At 45.6% G+C, this 21,993-nt stretch overlaps 1 protein-coding gene across 1 annotated transcript in view; it reads left to right on the forward strand.

Moving 5' to 3' along the window:
* Positions 1–637: 637 nt before the first annotated feature.
* LOC108699476 (ephrin-A3) overlaps positions 638–21,993 on the forward strand; it is a 46,768-nt gene continuing 25,412 nt past the window's right edge. Inside the window, exon 1 of the mRNA XM_018231573.2 lies at positions 638–803. Within this exon, the coding sequence (XP_018087062.1) occupies positions 706–803 (98 nt within the window). The 5' untranslated portion in view covers positions 638–705. The remainder of the gene's footprint in view (positions 804–21,993) is intronic.

Genomic DNA, 21,993 nt, shown 5'->3' on the forward strand with positions numbered 1-21,993 from the left:
GGTACCACAGAACTGGTTATACTGGGGCTTTGGTACCACAGAACTGGTTATACTGGGGCTTTGGTACCACAGAACTGGTTATACTGGAGCTTTGGTACCACAGAACTGGTTATACTGGGGCTTTGGTACCAGAGAACTGGTTATACTGGGGCTTTGGTACCACAGAACTGGTTATACTGGGGCTTTGGTACCACAGAACTGGTTATACTGGGGCTTTGGTACCACAGAACTGGTTATACTGGGGCTTTGGTACCACAGAACTGGTTATACTGGGAGTTGGTACCACAGAACTGGTTATACTGGGAGTTGGTACCACAGAACTGGTTATACTGGGAGTTAGTACCACAGAACTGGTTATACTGACAGAAAAAGACGCAGCCAACATTGTACGTGTATAAAATGAGCAGCTTCCAACCTGCTCCGTTATGATGAACTCTGAGCTTTACTTGGGCTTCTCTCCTCCTCATGGCTGATGTGGGCGTAACGTGGGCGTCTCAAGACGTTCATGGAACGTGTGGTGGGCGGGGCTTGTGATCCGTCTCAGGCCGTAGCCGTGAGGAGGCCGAACCAAGCTGGGCGGGGACTGTGCGCTCTTACAATACATAGAACGTAATGGGCGGAGCTGTGGGCAGGACCGGGTGTCGGGTGCGCGCATAGCGCGTTCAGGCTCAATCATTAGCTGTGAGGCGCTGTGAGGTGCGGATCATGGCTTTGGTGTTCGCGCTTATCTTGCCGCTGCTCTCCCTGTTTCCCCGCTCCGGAGCCAACCGGCACTCGGTCTATTGGAACAGCTCCAACTACCAGTGAGTACCGGCCGCTGCCTCCGCTTCTGCTCTTGTTCTGTGGGACACGGTGGGGACGTTCTGCTGCGGGAATGGCTTTTCTGTTGGGCTGTGTGTGTCCCACTGACTGATCCCATCACAAGTACTGATACTACTGATACTACTGATACTACTGATACTACTGATACTGCTCTTACTGATACTGCTGCTTGTCTTGTGCCTTACTTCTACTGGGGCCCTCGGTTCTGATGGGTCACCTGGCTAATATTTTGTCGCCTGGGTGCTGCTGGGGTCTCCTGGGTGCTGATGGGATCGCCTGGGTGCTGATGGGATCGCCTGGGTGCTGATGGGATCGCCTGGGTGCTGATGGGATCGCCTGGGTGCTGCTGGGGTCGCCTGGGTGCTGCTGGGGTCGCCTGGGTGCTGCTGGGGTCGCCTGGGTGCTGCTGGGGTCGCCTGGGTGCTGCTGGGGTCGCCTGGGTGCTGCTGGGGTCTCCTGGGTGCTGCTGGGGTCTCCTGGGTGCTGCTGGGGTCTCCTGGTGCTGCTGGGGTCTCCTGGGTGCTGCTGGGGTCGCCTGGGTGCTGCTGGGGTCGCCTGGGTGCTGCTGGGGTCGCCTGGGTGCTGCTGGGGTCGCCTGGGTGCTGCTGGGGTCGTCTGGGTGCTGCTGGGGTCGCCTGGGTGCTGCAGTTGTAGTGATCATTACACAGCTACTGATGACATTGGTACAGGTGAGGTGTAGGTGAGTGGGAGAATGTTCATGGGGTATCGGGGTGTCCGGGTGCTGCTGGGTCCAATTCTTATTTCTCGGATCACAAACCAATTTCACAAATGAACGGTGTGGCCCAATAGATGGTTTGTTACTATTCTGTGTGGTACAAGAATTCAGGGGAAGCTTCTGACTAAACACCATTTTCTGGATCCCAAAACAAAGGCAAAGAATAAATCCTAATTCCGGGTATGGGCACATCTGACTTGTACCACTGGGATCTACTGCCAGCACCCGGGTACCGCTCACTCATATTATACTACTGGGTGCTCTGGTGGCAGCTACTGTGCTGGGCATGGGGTGCTGCTGGGTGCTACACTACTGGATATACAGTGTCACTTACACAATGCTTCATACACATTTACACTTTATACGGCCGGCCTCCAGTGCCAGGGATTAGATTGCTGGGTCCAGTGCCAGGGATTAGATGACTGTTCCCAGTGCCAGGGATTAGATTGCTGGGTCCAGTGCCAGGAATTAGATTGCTGGGTCCAGTGCCAGGGATTAGATGACTGTTCCCAGTGCCAGGGATTAGATTGCTGGGTCCAGTGTCAGGGATTAGATTGCTGTTTCCGGTGCCAGGGATTAAATTGCTGGGTCCAGTGCCAGGGATTAGATTACTGTTTCCAGTGCCAGGGATTAGATTACTGTTTCCAGTGCCAGGGATTAAATTAATGTTTCCAGTGCCAGGGATTAAATTACTGTTTCCAGTGCCAGGGATTAGATTACTGTTTCCAGTGCCAGGGATTAAATTACTGTTTCCAGTGCCAGGGATTAGATTGCTGGGTCCAATGCCACAGACAATGCCAGGGAATATGTTGTTAAATACAGTGCTGGCGATTAATATTGCCCAGGTACAATTCACACATTTTACACAGATTATCTGTGGTCCCACCAATATATAATACAGAATCCATTTCCCTGATTATACAAGTTTCTGATTTTAAACCTGGAACCCTGAAAAAAAAAGGTAAAATGTGAGTTCTACTGTTTATCGCCTGGTTCTGGTGCCAGTTCCGCGTGTGGTACTTCTGGGGTGATTTGTGCAGATAATATGCCTGGTTAATGCATTCAGTACAGTATCAGAGATTAAACTGGCACTGGTTACTCTGGTACAATGTTGGGGATTATAGTGCCGGGGTACAGTGCCAGGAATGATACTGTGAGGTGCAGGCTGGGTGCTGTGCCCATTGTGCTTGGCATTACACACAGTACCAGGTATATATATGGCCCTGTCTGATGCATTTCTATATGGCTGTGTATATATATATATATAGCCTATATACTAATGCCTGCTTTGCCCGGGCACCATGTTTGAGGAGTGTGGGCTGCTAATCATGTGGGCACAAGTTATTTATGAGGTACCAGGAGGGAACATGGGGCATGTGCTGAGCAGTTGTACCTGAGCACAAAAGCATCGATCATCTTCCCTCTCTGTGTAATAATCTGCCTCCGAGCCGAGTGCTCCCCTCCAGCCTCCCCATCTTCTCACCCCCTGCGCTGGCACTGCTTATTCCTGCTGTTACCCACAATCACTTCGCACATGTTAGTTCTTATGCCAAGTGACCCCACACCTGAAACTATGGGCTATGGATGGTGGCAGAGAAGGTCCTGGCATGTGCAGGCTTTAGGGATCATTTGGGGTTCATACTCTGGAGCCCTAATCCCAAGATGTCAGTGTTGGGGGTATGGGGTGACAGTGCTGGGTACTGTATGGGCACATGACTGGTACAAGGACATTGCAGAATGCTGACTATAATGTAGGTGGGTATATTAGTGAGTACAGTGCTGGGTATATTAGTGTGGTACCCACAATATCTCATGAGTAGGGTGTGTGCCAGGCTGGCCCTTTTGTCACTGATAAAGACGAGAGGAGAAAGGGCAGGGGCTGAGTATAATGGGGGGGGCCCCGTGGCACAGTGAGGAGGACACATTAGTACAGTTTAGGGGTACATTCATTGCTCCTGGGTGGCCCTGTCTGTAGAGGAGAGAGCACAGGGTTTGGGAGCACTGTGGGTTCCCATGTAGCACAATAATGAGTTTTAGGGGTACGTTGCTATGGGGGGGCTCTGTCTGTAGAGAAGAGAGCAGAGCATTTGGGAGCACTGTGGGTTCCCATGTGGCACAATAATGAGTTTTAGGGGTACGTTGCTATGGGGGGGCTCTGTCTGTAGAGAAGAGAGCAGAGCATTTGGGAGCACTGTGGGTTCCCATGTGGCACAATAATGAGTTTAGGGGTGCATTGCTGCTAACGGGGGCCCCGGTGTAGCACAAAGAGTAGGACATACAAGGACTTTGTGCCCCTGTTCCCTGGCACGCGGGGGTTACTCCGGGGGGCACCTAAGCTTGATGCTGCAGCACAATTACGTGGGAAAAACAAAATCATAAAGCATGAGTGTCAGGCACAAGGCTCTGCGGCGCCCCCCAGGCACTGACGCTTCACATAAAGAGCAAATAGCCCAGTGATTTCTGTGTTTGCTTTCAGAGTCGAGCTGTGTTTGGGGGGATTGAGGGACCATCAAACCATTACTTGTGTGCGTGTGCCGGGGTACTCTTCCTCCGTGCCACTTCCCTGCATCACCAGCTGACACACAAGCAAAACCCCCTAATACTCGGGGTGCCCCTAGGAAACGGACACTTTATTCTCTGCCAGGAGGGCGAGGAAATGCCGGAGATCTTATCCCGACATCTATAGGCAGCTCCTCGGGGGGAACCAGAGCCCAATGAGTATTCAGCGAGTGCCGTCAGGAGAACGTGGGTGGAATTATGGGTCTGGGCCACGTCTCGTGATTCTGCTGATTGATAGTAAATCTGTTTACTTCTCGCATTACTGCACCTCTCATTGCAGCGCATTAGATGCATCCTTGTTATCTTGTTACAACTAATGGCCGCCTTGTAGCCAGTGTTGCTACTAAACCTGCCCCATCTCTATCATTCACCCCCTGCAATGCACAGTCCTGTGTAACGTCTTGTCTGTAGTGCTGTATAGTTCAACGACAATATTCTGTTTCTTGACACTCATTTTAGGGCATTTTTTATAATACAGGTGTGGGACCTGTTATCCACAATGCTAGGGACCTGGTGTTTTCTACATAACGGATCTTTCCGTAATTTGGAACTTCATACCTAAAGTCTACTAGGAAATCACATGAGCATGACTCAATAGGCTGGTTTTGCCTCCAATAAGATTATAATTAATGATATATTAGTTGGGATCAAGTACAAACGACTGTATATTTACACAGAGAAAGGAAATCCTTTTTTAAAATTTGGATTATTTGGATAAAATGGAGTCTATGGAAGACGGCCTTTCCATAATTCGGAGCTTTGTGGATAACAGATCCTATACCTGTACTTACAGTGGGTCACATGACATCACTACAGGGCAGATATTGGGATATAGAAGAGAGAGCTGTGTGGGGGGCATTGGCCAATACCCCTAGATGGAGGGGGGGGGGAGGGCTGTGCTTTCCAGAAGCTGGTTACCTACAATTCCCCATTCAGGGAGACGTATTGAACTTTTGGTTGTTACTATACAGAGTCTCTATGACTGGGGACAGGAGCCCCCGGGGACAAAGGAATCTTGTGGGGACCCTATAAGGTCTGTCATATATTCCCCTTCGTTTATCTCCCCCGGTATACATTAGTGTGTAATACACAATCCTTATAAATGACACTTGGGGATTGGCTCATCGATGTTTGTGCATAATAAGAAATAACGCGGCCCCCTATTTCAGGCTTCCGTGGCATCGTTACGTTTCCTTTATTGTCAGGGATATTCATGCAGAGTTCCAGGCGCAGTTCTGTAGCCATTTGGGGGCCCTGTGTAATGAAGTGATAAGGTTGCGGGGCCACAATATGATATATGTGGGGTGTCTGGTGTGTCTGCACCCTTATCTACATGTACCACACAGGGCTGGACTGGGGCGCTGTCTGTCTGAGGCTGAAGCCCAATGGGAATGAGAGTCTTTGGGTTCTTGCATTGTCATCTCTAAGTACCTCCCCTCCTTCACTAGGGCCTAAAACTGCCCCGTATGGGCCAACAGTAAAGCAGGTGTGGGGCCCCTTCTTTTTCCTGCAGCCCATAACTCTGTATTGGGGGCACCCGAGTACTGGCCCAGCCACCGCACCCAGAAGCAGCATCCCGGGGCAATTCCTAGCTTCCTTCTAATTGCCTCCAGGACATGAGCAAACAACCTAGGATTTATTTTAGCCCTTCATCCCTAGGTGCAACACTCCACCCATACCGTATAGGGGCCCCTTAGTCATGTCATTGAGCCCCTTCAATATAACTATCAAGGATTGCACGGCACTGTAGCATTGGTCCTGCTTCTTAGCATTAATATAGCCCTGTATATACAGCTATGGGATCCATTATCCAGACAACTCAATTACGTTAAGGCCGTCTCCCGTATACTCCATTTTATTCAGATAATTCACATTTTTAAAAAGGATTTCCTTTTTCTGTGTAATAATAAAGCAGTAGCTTGTACTTGATCCCAACTAAGATATAATTAAGGTATAATGATACAAATTACGCAAAGATCCATTATCAAGAAAACCCCAGGCTTTCTGTAAAGCAGGTCCCATACTTGTCTATATTTTTTTCTAATTTATAGGGTTATTATTATAGATGGGATCATTATATGTAGGGTTATAGGTAGGCATGCACCTAATCCACTATTTTGGATTTGGACGAACCCCCGAATCCTTTATGAAAGATTCGGGCGAATACCGAAATTAATCAGAATCCTAATTTGTATATGCAAATTAGGGATTGGAAAACATTTTTTACTTTCTTGTTTTGTGACAAAAATTCACGTGATTTCCCTCCCCGCCCCTAATTTGCCCAGTTCGGCCGGGCAGAAGGATTCGTCCGAATCCTGCTGAAAAAGGCCTAATCCTGTCCGAATCCCCTCCGAATCGGTGTTCATCCCTAGTTTTAGGGTTATTATTATATATGGGATTATTATTTGTAGGGTTATTATTATATACTGTATGGGATTATTATTTGTATGGTTATTATACAGGTTTTGGATCGCTTATCCGGAAACCCAATATCCAGAAAGCTCCGAATTATGGAATGGCTGTCTCCCACTTTATCCAAATAATCCAAATTTTTAAAAATGATTTCCTTTTTCTCTGTAATAATATAACAGTATCTTGTACTTGATCCCAATTTAGATATAATTAATCCTTATTGGAAGCAAAACCAGCCTATTGGGTTTATTTAATGTTTAAATTAATTTCTAGTAGATTTAAGGCATGAAGACCCAAATTACGGAAAGATCCGTTATCCAAAAACCCCAGGTCCCGAGTATTCTGGATAACAGGTCCCATACCTGTATATGTGATTATTATATGTTGGGTTATTATTATATATGGGATTATTATATGTAGGGTTATTATTAAATATGGAATTATTATTTGTAGGGTTATTATTATATATGGGATTATTATATGTAGGGTTATTATTTATATATGGGATTATTAGTAGGGTTATTTATAGGGTTATTATTATATATGGGATTATTATTTATATGGTTATTAAATATGGGATTATTATATGTTGGGTTATTATTATATATGGGATTATTATATGTAGGGTTATTATTAAATATGGAATTATTATTTGTAGGGTTATTATTATATATGGGATTATTATATGTAGGGTTATTATTTATATATGGGATTATTAGTAGGGTTATTTATAGGGTTATTATTATATATGGGATTATTATTTATATGGTTATTAAATATGGGATTATTATATGTTGGGTTATTATTATATATGGGATTATTATATGTAGGGTTATTATTAAATATGGAATTATTATTTGTAGGGTTATTATTATATATGGGATTATTATATATGGGATTATTATATGTAGGGTTATAGGGTTAATATTATATAGTATATGGGATTATTATTTGTAGGTTATAGGGTTATTATTATATATGGGGTTATTATATGTATGGTTATTATATATGGGATTATTATATTTACTGTTTCTGCTGTGATTCACTAGGTGTAGGTGAAAGCTTTGGCCAATAAATATTGATGGCGGAGGATTCCTGGGTAAATCACTCATGCGGAACCGATGAATTGGGAGACGGAAAATTAACTGATATTTGAATTGATCGCTCACGTTATTCCATATTGGCCTTTAATGAATACCCCCGTGGTACGAGGCAGACAGTGGTTTTCAGAGACAATTTGCAATTAGTCTTAGTTTTTGTTTTTTTAATGCTGCTGGTGTTGAATAATTCATCATAGTCTGTGTAAGACCGGGCCAGTGTCTGGATGGGAGATGAATAAACACTGTAATAATCAAAAATAAGTCTAAGCTTAGGGTCGCTGGGGTTCGCTGATCCCAACAACCAGACAGCATATTATATATTTCCGGATAGGGAAACAAATGCCCTCCCTATTAGGGAGCAACTTGTGTGTCCTGATGCTCCTTGGCACTGCCCTAAGGGTGACCCAGCCCAGAGCGAGGGGTCGTTGCTAATGAAATGTGTGAGAGAGTGGCCGGGCCGGGAGGCTATCAGTGTAATTACATGGCGGCCAGTTATATAGGAGCTGAGATCTTATCGGCTTTATGGTGAGAATGTAATGAGATCCATCTCCCTGTCTCCTCTGTCCACCCACTCCCTGTGTGTGTGCAGCCTTTGTCCTGCGTCCCTGGAATCCTATTGCACACACACTGGCCTCTATGAGACTGTCAGCCTTCCCTGCGCCTCCTTTCATTGCTGCCAATCCATCAGCACCCCGGTGGGCTGTGGGTCTGGGTCCTGTGAAATGGCAGCGGGTGTCTGTCACAGCTCGGGTAGGTGCTCCCTCACCTATCACTGCATAATTATCTCCCCTTTAATAATCCTCATACTGCTGCCATGTTCTCTTTCCCTGAGAATAATACATTTCTTCCACCCAGCGGTGCTGCAAATGGGTATCTAGGAGCCCTGCCATAAAGCAAGACAGGAGTGCTGTCATTTTCCCAGAGACTCCCATGAGTACCAGGATGTACTTCCCCCACGTCGCCCCCTAGAGGTGGATTTCTGCAGTGAGTACATTTGCCCCCTGCTGCTGTTAGATTCTTCCCCAGGCTCAGGGATTGCTTAGACTTTGGGCACACACATTGTGTAGAAATGCACGTGGCTTGTGTTCTGTTTAGTCCCAGTCCGGTTGTGCTGTTATTTCATGTAATTGTTGCCCTTGGGGCAGGTTAAAGCTGGAGACAAACAGTGAGATACCCCTGGCAATTGTGCACAACAACGCAGCAAAGCCACAGCCAACGGCCGGGACAATACAGAACCTTTATTTCTTGTGTGGGACAAGTGTTATTGTGGCAATGTGTATTGGGGGCAGTACTGGCTCCTTCTCACCCAATCCCATGCATTTCGGGTGGGAACGCACCTCATTTCCCTCTCCAGGAAGAGATTGGGGTAAAGACCTCTGCAAGCTATTTGTGTGTATTGGATGCTGCTCCTCAATAGGCGCATTTCCATTGACTTTGTGCAGTGAGAACGTGGGAGTCAGTTTGTGGGCCGACCGGGGAATCAAACTGGAAGTGATCTACTTACTTAATGCAGGAGCAGAATGGGCCGAGAACACCCCCCGCCGCCTCATTTCAATAAGCCCCATTCACTGGCCGAGTTTAGTGAGTCGTTAATGATCAGCCGGGGCCATTGTAAACTGTGCGAATCTTCCACTAATCCTGCCCTTGCCCCAGAGAAGGAACAGCGGCTTGGGGGCCCCTTGGCATTACCTGTGCTTGGGGTGTGACTAATGACTTCTATTGCCTGGGGCCTTGCATGGGGGCCATGATTTATTTCTGTACTATGTCCAACAAATAGGTTCAAATAACAGATGTGCAAGTTCTAGCTTTGCCTTTAGTCACACACCAGTGCCACCTGGGGGTGGGGTATCTACCATCTGTGAGACTTCCTAATATCTGCAAGCACTTTACTGCCATCTTTTCGGTGGGCAGAATTAGAGGTAAGTTTGGAGGGATTACTCTTTGCTAGTGAATCAGTTGGTTCTTACTGCTGTTGCACTGTACCTATAAATCTATAGAGTGCGGTTGAGATGTAGCAGAGGGAATCTATAGATTGCGGTTGAGATGAAGAAGAGGGGATCTATAGAGTGCGGTTGAGATGTAGCAGAGGGGATCTATAGAGTGCGGTTGAGATGTAGCAGAGGGGATCCATGGAGTGCGGTTGAGATGCAGCAGAGGGAATCTATAGAGTGCGGTTGAGATGCAGCAGAGGGAGTCTATGGAGTGCGCTTGAGATGCAGCAGAGGGAATCCATGGAGTGCGGTTGAGATGCAGCAGAGGGGATCCATGGAGTGCGGTTGAGATGCAGCAGAGGGGATCCATGGAGTGCGGTTGAGATGCAGCAGAGGGGATCTATAGAGTGCGGTTGAGATGCAGCAGAGGGGATCTATAGAGTGCGGTTGAGATGCAGGAGAGGGAATCTATGGAGTGCGGTTGAGATGCAGCAGAGGGGATCTATAGAGTGCGGTTGAGATGCAGGAGAGGGAATCTATGGAGTGCGGTTGAGATGCAGGAGAGGGGATCTATAGAGTGCGGTTGAGATGTAGGAGAGGGGATCTATAGATGGAGGAGAGTGAGCGGGTGCTGCTGGCTGTAGCGGAACGAGATTGGGGAAAGTTGTTGCCACGTTTCCAGAGTGATGTTATAGAGAAGCAATGTGTGTATGTGTATATATATAGTTACTGTATATAATATTCTGTATATTTAGACACTGTGTACTAGTGTGTGAGCCTGGGACAGGCTTTGCTTCTTCTTTGGGGGGAGGGAAGGTGTTTAAAATTCTTAATTAGTTCCAGCTCCAGCATGAAATTGGGAGACGTCTAATCCGCGGGGGGATGCTGGGGGCCAGGGCAAGATGAAGCGGCTTCCCCTGAAATACTGATCTGCACTCACTTTATATCCCACCTATACAGTGTGACAGGGGGGACGCAGCTCTTTTCTCTCCGGCCCCCAGTGATCAGTCAGCGGGGGGAGAATGGACTGTCAGTGCCGCTTTGTGTGCATGCTTAAAGGGGAACTCACACCCACAGGGGTACAACTATACATGTTATAGCTGATTCTGTCTGATATACACTCCAGCCTTTGTGCTGCTATTATCCACTGTTACTATAGGCACCATCTCTCCCTACTATACCTGCTATCCCACAGTCACACTCCCTTCCCAGAGACTATTATCCCACTGTTACTATAGGCACCATCTCTCCCTACTATACCTGCTATCCCACAGTCACATTCCCTTCCCAGAGACTATTATCCACTGTTACTATAGGCACCATCTCTCCCTACTATACCTGCTATCCCACAGTCACACTCCCTTCCCAGAGACTATTATCCACTGTTACTATAGACACCATCTCTCCCTACTATACCTGCTATCCCACAGTCACACTCCCTTCCCAGAGACTATTATCCACTGTTACTATAGACACCATCTCTCCCTACTATACCTGCTATCCCACAGTCACACTCCCTTCCAGAGACTATTATCCACTGTTACTATAGACACCATCTCTCCCTACTATACCTGCTATCCCACAGTCCACACTCCCTTCCCAGAGACTATTATCTACTGTTACTATAGACACCATCTCTCCCTACTATACCTGCTATCCCACAGTCACACTCCCTTCCCAGAGACTATTATCCACTGTTACTATAGACACCATCTCTCCCTACTATACCTGCTATCCCACAGTCACACTCCCTTCCCAGAGACTATTATCCACTGTTACTATAGGCACCATCTCTCCCTACTATACCTGCTATCCCACAGTCACACTCCCTTCCCAGAGACTATTATCCCTGTTACTATAGGCACCATCTCTCCCTACTATACCTGCTATCCCACAGTCACACTCCCTTCCCAGAGACTATTATCCACTGTTACTATAGACACCATCTCTCCCTACTATACCTGCTATCCCACAGTCACACTCCCTTCCCAGAGACTATTATCCCACTGTTACTATAGACACCATCTCTCCCTACTATACCTGCTATCCCACAGTCACACTCCCTTCCCAGAGACTATTATCCCACTGTTACTATAGACACCATCTCTCCCTACTATACCTGCTATCCCACAGTCACACTCCCTTCCCAGAGACTATTATCCACTGTTACTATAGACACATCTCTCCCTACTATACCTGCTATCCCACAGTCACACTCCCTTCCCAGAGACTATTATCCACTGTTACTATAGACACATCTCTCCCTACTATACCTGCTATCCCACAGTCACACTCCCTTCCCAGAGACTATTATCCACTGTTACTATAGACACATCTCTCCCTACTATATCAGTATACAGATTGAGAGTGGCCATTACTTATTACACAAAGTATAACGCTGGGATTTTGGTTTGGCCAGAAAACTTTATTGTCAGGCGAGTTGTTGGTGGATTTGTTTGGTGCCTGAGGGATTTAATGGTCAGTGGCCCAGCTCAGGGTGCAAGAGACTTGTAACAAGCTGTGTGATATTCCAGTGTCTGTGCCCTTGGCCGTAGTAGTGGTGTCGGGGTACAACCCTATAGACAGTACATAGTCCGTTTGGAGTTAGGCTGGGGGGGGTACAGTATTAGGCTGAAGGGTCAGTGGCTTTAGGCCTCTCCTCACTCTCCCTTCTCCAACAAGAGGACTTATCAACGTATCAGTCTGAAAAGTGCTGAAAGATCCTGTTGCAAGAATAATTAATTACTCCCCCTGCACTAACAAGTGGAATATAGAGAGGATCTCGTTACTCTAATTAGCTCTGGACTGTATTTATACTCAGTGCAGCAGAAATCTGCTAGAGCAGCCGTATCCCCAACCACCCAGTGTGTATATGTGCCCTCTCCTTGTCCTGACGTCATTTTCATTGCTTTGTATTCTGCCCCTGCCCCTGGTGCGCTCTTTTATTCTTCCCCCTCCCAGCACCGGTGCGCTATTGTAGCAAACTTTAGGGACTGTTCCTGCTGAATTGTGCTTAGTATAGGGAATACCTATGTAACATAGTTTTATGGGATCTCTCTGTACAGACTATGAGCAAACTTAGGGACTGTTCCTGCTGAATTGTGCTTAGTACAGGGAATACCTATGTACCATAGTTTTATGGGATCTCTCTGTACAGACTATGAGCAAACTTAGGGACTGTTCCTGCTGAATTGTGCTTAGTACAGGGAATACCTATGTACCATAGTTTTATGGGATCTCTCTGTACAGACTATGAGCAAACTTAGGGACTGTTCCTGCTGAATTGTGCTTAGTACAGGGAATACCTATGTGCCATAGTTTTATGGGATCTCTCTGTACAGACTATGAGCAAACTTAGGGACTGTTCCTGCTGAATTGTGCTTAGTAACAGGGAATACCTATGCTGCCATAGTTTTATGGGATCTCTCTGTACAGACTATGAGCAAACTTAGGGACTGTTCCTGCTGAATTGTGCTTAGTACAGGGAATACCTATGCTGCCATAGTTTTATGGGATCTCTCTGTACAGACTATGAGCAAATTTAGGGGACTGTTCCTGCTGAATTGTGCTTAGTACAGGGAAATACCTATGCTGCCATAGTTTTATGGGATCTCTCTGTACAGACTATGAGCAAATTTAGGGGACTGTTCCTGCTGAATTGTGCTTAGTACAGGGAATACCTATGTACCATAGTTTTATGGGATCTCTCTGTACAGACTATGAGCAAACTTAGGGACTGTTCCTGCTGAATTGTGCTTAGTACAGGGAATCCTATGCTGCCATAGTTTATGGGATCTCTCTGTACAGACTATGAGCAATTTAGGGGACTGTTCCTGCTGAATTGTGCTTAGTACAGGGAATACCTATGCTGCATAGTTTTATGGGATCTCTCTGTACAGACTATGAGCAAACTTAGGGACTGTTCCTGCTGAATTGTGCTTAGTACAGGGAATACTATGTGCCATAGTTTTATGGGATCTCTCTTGACAGACTATGAGCAAACTTAGGGGAACTTGTTACTGCTGAATTGTGCTTAGTAAGGGAATTACCTATGCTGCCATAGTTTTATGGGATCTCATCTTACAGACTATGAGCAAACTTAGGGGACTGTTTCCCTGCTGAATTGTGCTTAGTAGCAGGGAATACCTATGCTGCCATAGTTTTATGGGATCTCTCTGTACAAGACTATGAGCAAACTTAGGGGACTGTTCCTGCTGAATTGTGCTTAGTACAGGGAATACCTATGCTGTCCATAGTTTTATGGGATCCTCTCTGTACAGACTATGAGCAAACTTAGGGGACTGTTCCTGCTGAATTGTGCTTAGTACCAGGGAATACCTATGTGCCATAGTTTTATGGGATCTCTCTGTACAGACTATGAGCAAACTTAGGGACTGTTCCTGCTGAATTGTGCTTAATACAGGGAATACCTATGTACCATAGTTTTATGGGATCTCTCTGTACAGACTATGAGCAAACTTTAGGGACTGTTTCCTGCTGAATTGTGCTTAGTACAGGGGGAATACCTATGCTGTCATAGTTTTATGGGATCTCTCTGTACCAGACTATGAGCAAACTTAGGGGACTGTTCCTGCTGAATTGTGCTTAGTACAGGGAATACCTATGCTGCCATAGTTTTATGGGATCTCTCTGTACAGACTATGAGCAAACGTTAGGGGACTGTTCCTGCTGAATTGTGCTTAGTACAGGGAATACCTATTGCTGCCATAGTTTTATGGGATCTCTCTGTACAGACTATGAGCAAACTTAGGGACTGTTCCTGCTGAATTGTGCTTAGTACAGGGAATACCTATGTGCCATAGTTTTATGGGATCTCTCTGTACAGACTATGAGCAAACTTAGGGACTGTTCCTGCTGAATTGTGCTTAATACAGGGAATACCTATGTACCATAGTTTTATGGGATCTCTCTGTACAGACTATGAGCAAACTTAGGGACTGTTCCTGCTGAATTGTGCTTAATACAGGGAATACCTATGTGCCATAGTTTTATGGGATCTCTCTGTACAGACTATGAGCAAATTTAGGGACTGTTCCTGCTGAATTGTGCTTAGTACAGGGAATACCTATGCTGTCATAGTTTTATGGGATCTCTCTGTACAGACTATGAGCAAATTTAGGGGACTGTTCCTGCTGAATTGTGCTTAGTACAGGGAATACCTATGCTGCCATAGTTTTATGGGATCTCTCTGTACAGACTATGAGCAAACTTAGGGGACTGTTCCTGCTGAATTGTGCTTAGTACAGGGGAATACCTATGCTGCCATAGTTTTATGGGATCTCTCTGTACAGACTATGAGCAAACTTAGGGGACTGTTCCTGCTGAATTGTGCTTAGTACAGGGAATACCTATGTGCCATAGTTTTATGGGATCTCTCTGTACAGACTATGAGCAAATTTAGGGGACTGTTCCTGCTGAATTGTGCTTAGTACAGGGGAATACCTATGCTGCCATAGTTTTATGGGATCTCTCTGTACAGACTATGAGCAAACTTAGGGACTGTTCCTGCTGAATTGTGCTTAGTACAGGGAATACCTATGTGCCATAGTTTTATGGGATCTCTCTGTACAGACTATGAGCAAACTTAGGGACTGTTCCTGCTGAATTGTGCTTAGTACAGGGAATACCTATGTGCCATAGTTTTATGGGATCTCTCTGTACAGACTATGAGCAAACTTAGGGGCTGTTCCTGCTGAATTGTGCTTAGTACAGGGAATACCTATGCTGTCATAGTTTTATGGGATCTCTCTGTACAGACTATGAGCAAATTTAGGGGACTGTTCCTGCTGAATTGTGCTTAGTACAGGGAATACCTATGTACCATAGTTTTATGGGATCTCTCTGTACAGACTATGAGCAAACTTAGGGACTGTTCCTGCTGAATTGTGCTTAGTACAGGGAATACCTATGTGCCATAGTTTTATGGGATCTCTCTGTACAGACTATGAGCAAACTTAGGGACTGTTCCTGCTGAATTGTGCTTAGTACAGGGAATACCTATGTGCCATAGTTTTATGGGATCTCTCTGTACAGACTATGAGCAAACTTAGGGGCTGTTCCTGCTGAATTGTGCTTAGTACAGGGAATACCTATGTGCCATAGTTTTATGGGATCTCTCTGTACAGACTATGAGCAAACTTAGGGGACTGTTCCTGCTGAATTGTGCTTAGTACAGGGAATACCTATGTGCCATAGTTTTATGGGATCTCTCTGTACAGACTATGAGCAAATTTAGGGGACTGTTCCTGCTGAATTGTGCTTAGTACAGGGGAATACCTATGCTGCCATAGTTTTATGGGATCTCTCTGTACAGACTATGAGCAAACTTAGGGACTGTTCCTGCTGAATTGTGCTTAGTACAGGGAATACCTATGTGCCATAGTTTTATGGGATCTCTCTGTACAGACTATGAGCAAACTTAGGGACTGTTCCTGCTGAATTGTGCTTAGTACAGGGAATACCTATGTGCCATAGTTTTATGGGATCTCTCTGTACAGACTATGAGCAAACTTAGGGGCTGTTCCTGCTGAATTGTGCTTAGTACAGGGAATACCTATGCTGTCATAGTTTTATGGGATCTCTCTGTACAGACTATGAGCAAATTTAGGGGACTGTTCCTGCTGAATTGTGCTTAGTACAGGGAATACCTATGTACCATAGTTTTATGGGATCTCTCTGTACAGACTATGAGCAAACTTAGGGACTGTTCCTGCTGAATTGTGCTTAGTACAGGGAATACCTATGTGCCATAGTTTTATGGGATCTCTCTGTACAGACTATGAGCAAACTTAGGGACTGTTCCTGCTGAATTGTGCTTAGTACAGGGAATACCTATGTGCCATAGTTTTATGGGATCTCTCTGTACAGACTATGAGCAAACTTAGGGGCTGTTCCTGCTGAATTGTGCTTAGTACAGGGAATACCTATGTGCCATAGTTTTATGGGATCTCTCTGTACAGACTATGAGCAAACTTAGGGGACTGTTCCTGCTGAATTGTGCTTAGTACAGGGAATACCTATGTGCCATAGTTTTATGGGATCTCTCAGTACAGACTATGAGCAAACTTAGGGGACTGTTCCTGCTGAATTGTGCTTAGTACAGGGAATACCTATGTACCATAGTTTTATGGGATCTCTCTGTACAGACTATGAGCAAACTTAGGGGACTGCGTTAACCAAATGAAACATGGAGGTGGCAGCTTTGCAGTGATATTATTATTGGAGTTAATTAGCGGCTGGTGAATGAGGAATTGGCATAGGGAATAAAGTGTTTATGTGAATGGAGGGGACAGTGAGAGTGATTGAGACTCGGGGGCTGGAAGTGCGCAGGTCATTGTATAAGAGAAATAATGAGCAGGGAACACTGTACCCCGTGTAGGCTCCTTGTACTCAGGAGATTGGGGGACATTGTATTGTCTGTAGCTGTACATGGAATGTGGGGATCAGTCGGAGCTGCCAGTGGGGGTGAAGGTGCCACCGGAAGCTCCGACTCTTTATTAATAGAAAAAAGGTTAATGAAATTCTAGTTACTAAAATAACTAAAGGAGGTCCTACAGGGTTGGTCTCTGAGGCGCTCGGCTAATTAAACCTTCAGTGTTGACTTTTTTTTGTGTGTGTCAAAAATGTAAGAGGGATGAAATAATTGTGTTTTCTGGTGCCAAACGTTGTGTGTTTTACTCCTCTGTGTTACCCTGCGGGGCCTGTTGTTTGGAGCAGAAGATGCGGTGCCTTGTTCAGACTTTGAGACGGGGGCTAGGTCATGTTTTGGGTGATATGCCCAGGCTTTGCCTCTGCTGGACATTGCACTATTGGGGCTCGGATGCAAGATGGGGGTGCTGTGTTGCCATTAGGCCCTTTTCTTGTTGTTGTTCTGCCTGGAGAAAACAAAGGACTGCAGCGTGTGCTCCTAATATACTGCTTGCCTCATTTTTCTTGCCGGCAGTTAAACGGAGGCATATGTCAGTAGAGATTGGGCTGGGAATTGTCAGAGCAAATACACTGTCAGTGTGAAACAGCTGTGCTCATTGTCACACATCTTACTGCCATGAATCTTTCTTCTCTCATCTGGAGGAACTGGAAGGATTCGGCCCGATCATCGTACAGCCTCTGACCCCACGTCTCTGCCCGTCTGTCCAATATTCGCCAGTCATTGTACAGCCACCCACCCCTCCTCTACCCACCTGTATGATCATTGTATGGCCTCTGACCCCATGTCTCTGTTGTCTGTAGGATTGTCATACCACCTCTGACCCCATGTCTCTGCCCATCTGTAAGATCACATTAGTCCTCTGGCCCTCTCTAGACCGCTTTCAACATCAGACCGTAGCTCTGTCCATCTCTATACTCCTCATACTGCCTCTTCATCCTTTTCCATCTGTACAATCATCATACAGTCTCCAGCTCTTTGTCCTATCTATGGCCACTGAACCCATGTTGTCATATCGATGTCCAGCCTCTGACCGTACATCTCTGCCCGTCTGTATGATCATCATACAGCCTCTGACCCTACGTCTCTGCCCTTCTGTCCAATCCTCGTCCAATCATTGTACGGCCACCAGGTCCAGACTGAGAATTAAAATAGGCCCTGGCATTTCAGGTACACAGAGGCCCAATCAGCCCACATAGAGGCCCAAACAGCCCCCACCAGCCCACTAAATACTGACTTTCTATGGGACCTTACAGCAGCCCCTCTGGCATTTGCCAGAACCCACAGATTGCCAGTCCGGGCCTGGCGGCCACCCACCCCACCTCTACCCATCTGTATGATCATTGTATGGCCTCTGATTCCGTGTCTCTGCCCCTCTGTAGGATTGTCATACCACCTCTGACCCCATGTCTCAGCCCATCTGTAAGATCACACTAGTCCTCTGGCCCTCTCTAGACCGACATCAGACCGTAGCTCTGTCCATCTCTATACTCCTCATACTGTCACCCACCCTTCATCCTTTTCCATCTGTACAATCACGATACAGTCTCCAGCTCTTTGTCCTTCTATGTATGGCCACTGATCCCATGTTGTCATATAGATGTCCAGCAGGTTTATTGTCACTATCCCTGCACCTTTATCCAGTATAAATTGAATACATGCGTATGACTGATTGCGCAGAGTAAAATATTTAAGCTGGTATAAGAACCCCAGATATTTTAATTTGCAAAGGAGAAATGGCCTCACAAATTGTCCTTACACCACTGTCCCAAAGCTCTGTGGTTAGGGTTAGGGTGTCTAACTGTCTGTTTCTGTTTTTATGTCTATGGTAAGTCCTTGAATAAGCCACCGTGAGATGTGAGCTGGGCTTCATGCTGGATTGTATGGTAGGAGGTTGTGTAGCCCTCAGCAGGTTCTCATGATGTTAGATTGGCATGTGATGAAAAGTGAGCTGTCCTCCAGATAATGTCCCTTGGGTTCCAGGCGGATGCCGGTCACTGTCTTTCATTCCTCTCCTGTGTTCAGCTTTAATCTATACATCTAGTCCTCACCAGTTAATTATATAACTGACTGGCCAAGGAGGTCTCCTCCGACCAGGTGTGTCTGAGTGTCCTTCAAACTCTCAAAAAAGAGCCAAATGAAAGAATATTACAAACGGCCTTTGTTACTTGCACCCGCTCACCCACAGGCGTCATTGTGCCTTGGCCTCAGGACCTTGTACCTCCACAAGCACAATATATTCCTAGGCTCCTCCAGCAGACACTGCCTCCTTTGTCTGAACCCATTGTGTCTCTGCCAAGACTCGGGTAGGTGAGGGGAAGTACCGGGCCAAAATGAGACAATAAAGGACCTAGAATGGTTCTATTATGTCGGCCCATATTCATTTATAGCATAGAAGTATCTGTGGAGGAATTGTGTGAGGGGTTTGCATTATTTAAGTGCAGGACTGGGGAGAATTGCAGCACGGAAATAATGAGAATTCACAGAGAGTGGCTCTATCTCACCATTACACGGCCGGGTGCCCCAGTATAGGAACCAGGGCCTAATTCTCTCTAAACGCCCATGTTCTGCCATTCACACAAAAGCGTTTGTCCTTTATTAGTTCTGCTCGGCTGGGACTTGTCATTATCAAAACAGAAATTGGGCAGAGGCAGTTGGCCATTCCCAGGCTCCCCTATAGTTACATAGTTACATAGTTACATAGTTAAATTGGGTTGAAAAAAGACAAAGTCCATCAAGTTCAACCCCTCCAAATGAAAACCCATCATCCATACACACACCCCTCCCTACTTTTAATTAAAATTCTATATACCCATACCTATACTAACTATAGAGTTTAGTATCACAATAGCCTTGGATATTATGTCTGTCCAAAAAATCATCCAAGCCATTCTTAAAGGCATTAACTGAATCAGCCATCACAACATCACCCGGCAGTGCATTCCACAACCTCACTGTCCTGACTGTGAAGAACCCTCTACGTTGCTTCAAATGAAAGTTCTTTTCTTCTAGTCTAAAGGGGTGGCCTCTGGTACGGTGATCCACTTTATGGGTAAAAAGGTCCCCTGCCATTTGTCTATAATGTCCTCTAATGTACTTGTAAAGTGTAATCATGTCCCCTCGCAAGCGCCTTTTTTCTAGAGAAAACAACCCCAACCTTGACAGTCTACCCTCATAATTTAAGTCTTCCGTCCCTCTAACCAATTTAGTTGCACGTCTCTGCACTCTCTCCAGCTCATTTATATCCCTCTTAAGGACTGGAGTCCAAAACTGAACTGCATACTCCAGATGAGGCCTTACCAGGGACCTATAAAGAGACATAATTATGTTTTCATCCCTTGAGTTAATGCCCTTTTTTATGCAAGACAGAACTTTATTTGCTTTAGTAGCCACAGAATGACACTGCCCAGAATTAGACAACGTGTTATCTACAAAGACCCCTAGATCCTTTTCATTTTAGGAAACTCCCAACACACTGCCATTTAGTGTATAACTTGCATTTATATTATTTTTGCCAAAGTGCATAACCTGCATTTATCAACATTGAAGCTCATTTTCCAGTTTGCTGCCCAGTTTTCCAGTTTAGACAAATCACTGTGCAAAGTGGCAGCATCCTGCATGGAACCTATAGTTCTGCACAATTTAGTATCATCTGCAAAAATAGAAACAGTACTTTCAATGGCCACCTCCAGGTCATTAATAAACAAGTTGAAAAGCAAGGGACCTAGTACAGAGCCCTGCGGTACTCCACTAACAACACTGGTCCAATTAGAAAATGTTCCATTTACCACCACTCTTTGTAGTCTATCTTTTAGCCAGTTCTCTATCCAGGTACAAATACTATGTTCCAGGCCAACATTCCTTCATTTAACCAGTAACCTTTTGTGTGGCACTGTATCAAATGCTTTAGCGAAGTCTAAGTAAATCACATCCACTGCCATCCCAGAATCGAGGTCTCTACTTACATTCTCATAAAAAGAAATTAAGTTAGTCTGGCAAGATCTATTACACATAAAACCATGCTGGCACAAACTCATAGTATTATGATTTGCTATGAAGTCCAGTATCTTATCCTTTATTAACCCTTCGAAAAGCTTTCCTAATACTGACGTCAGACTAACTGGCCTATAGTTTTGAGGCTGAGAACGGGATCCTTTTTTGAATAGAGGCACCACATTAGCAATTCGCCAGTCTCTCGGCACAATGCCAGATCTCAATGAATCCTGAAAAATTAAGTAAAGAGGTTTGGCAATCACAGAGTTAAGCTCGCTAATTACCCTGGGATGAATACCATCTGGCCCTGGACCTTTGTTAATCTTAACATGTTCAAGTCTCTTTTGAATGCCCTATGCCCTGCCACAGTTGCCTAGAGGTATATAGAGGTATATGCGATGTGCTGAGAGGTATATAGATCTATATGAGACGGGCCAAGAGCTATATGAGACGTGCTGAGAGGTATATAGATGTATATGAGACGCACTCCTCTTCGTGGGTGACTTGCGGGTTGAGCCCTACTCCTGCTCTCCCCGCCCGCCACCTTCAAATTGCGGCTTTATAGCCGCGTGCTTGCTTGCTCCGCCCCTTTTGTGACATGATCGGTGTGTCGGGTCAGCGCAGGTCTATAAAAGGAATCAGGAAGTCAGATGCGGGTTAGGGTCAGGTGCGGGTCGGGAAAAACCTGACCCGCACATCACTACTGAGAGGTATACGAGGCATGCTGAGAGGTACATAGAGGTATATGAAACATGCTGAGAGGTATATAAGACATACTGAGAGATATATAGAGTTGTATGAGACATGCTAAGAGGTATATTGAGGTATACAAGACATGCTGAGAGGTACATAGAGGTATATGAAACATGCTGAGAGGTATATAAGACATACTGAGAGATATATAGAGTTGTATGAGACATGCTAAGGGGTATATAGAGGTATACGAGACATGCCGAGAGGTATATAGAGGTGTACGAGACATGCTGAGAGGTA

The sequence above is a fragment of the Xenopus laevis genome, chromosome 8L, assembly GCF_017654675.1.
Source record: "Xenopus laevis strain J_2021 chromosome 8L, Xenopus_laevis_v10.1, whole genome shotgun sequence".
NCBI lineage: Eukaryota > Metazoa > Chordata > Amphibia > Anura > Pipidae > Xenopus > Xenopus laevis.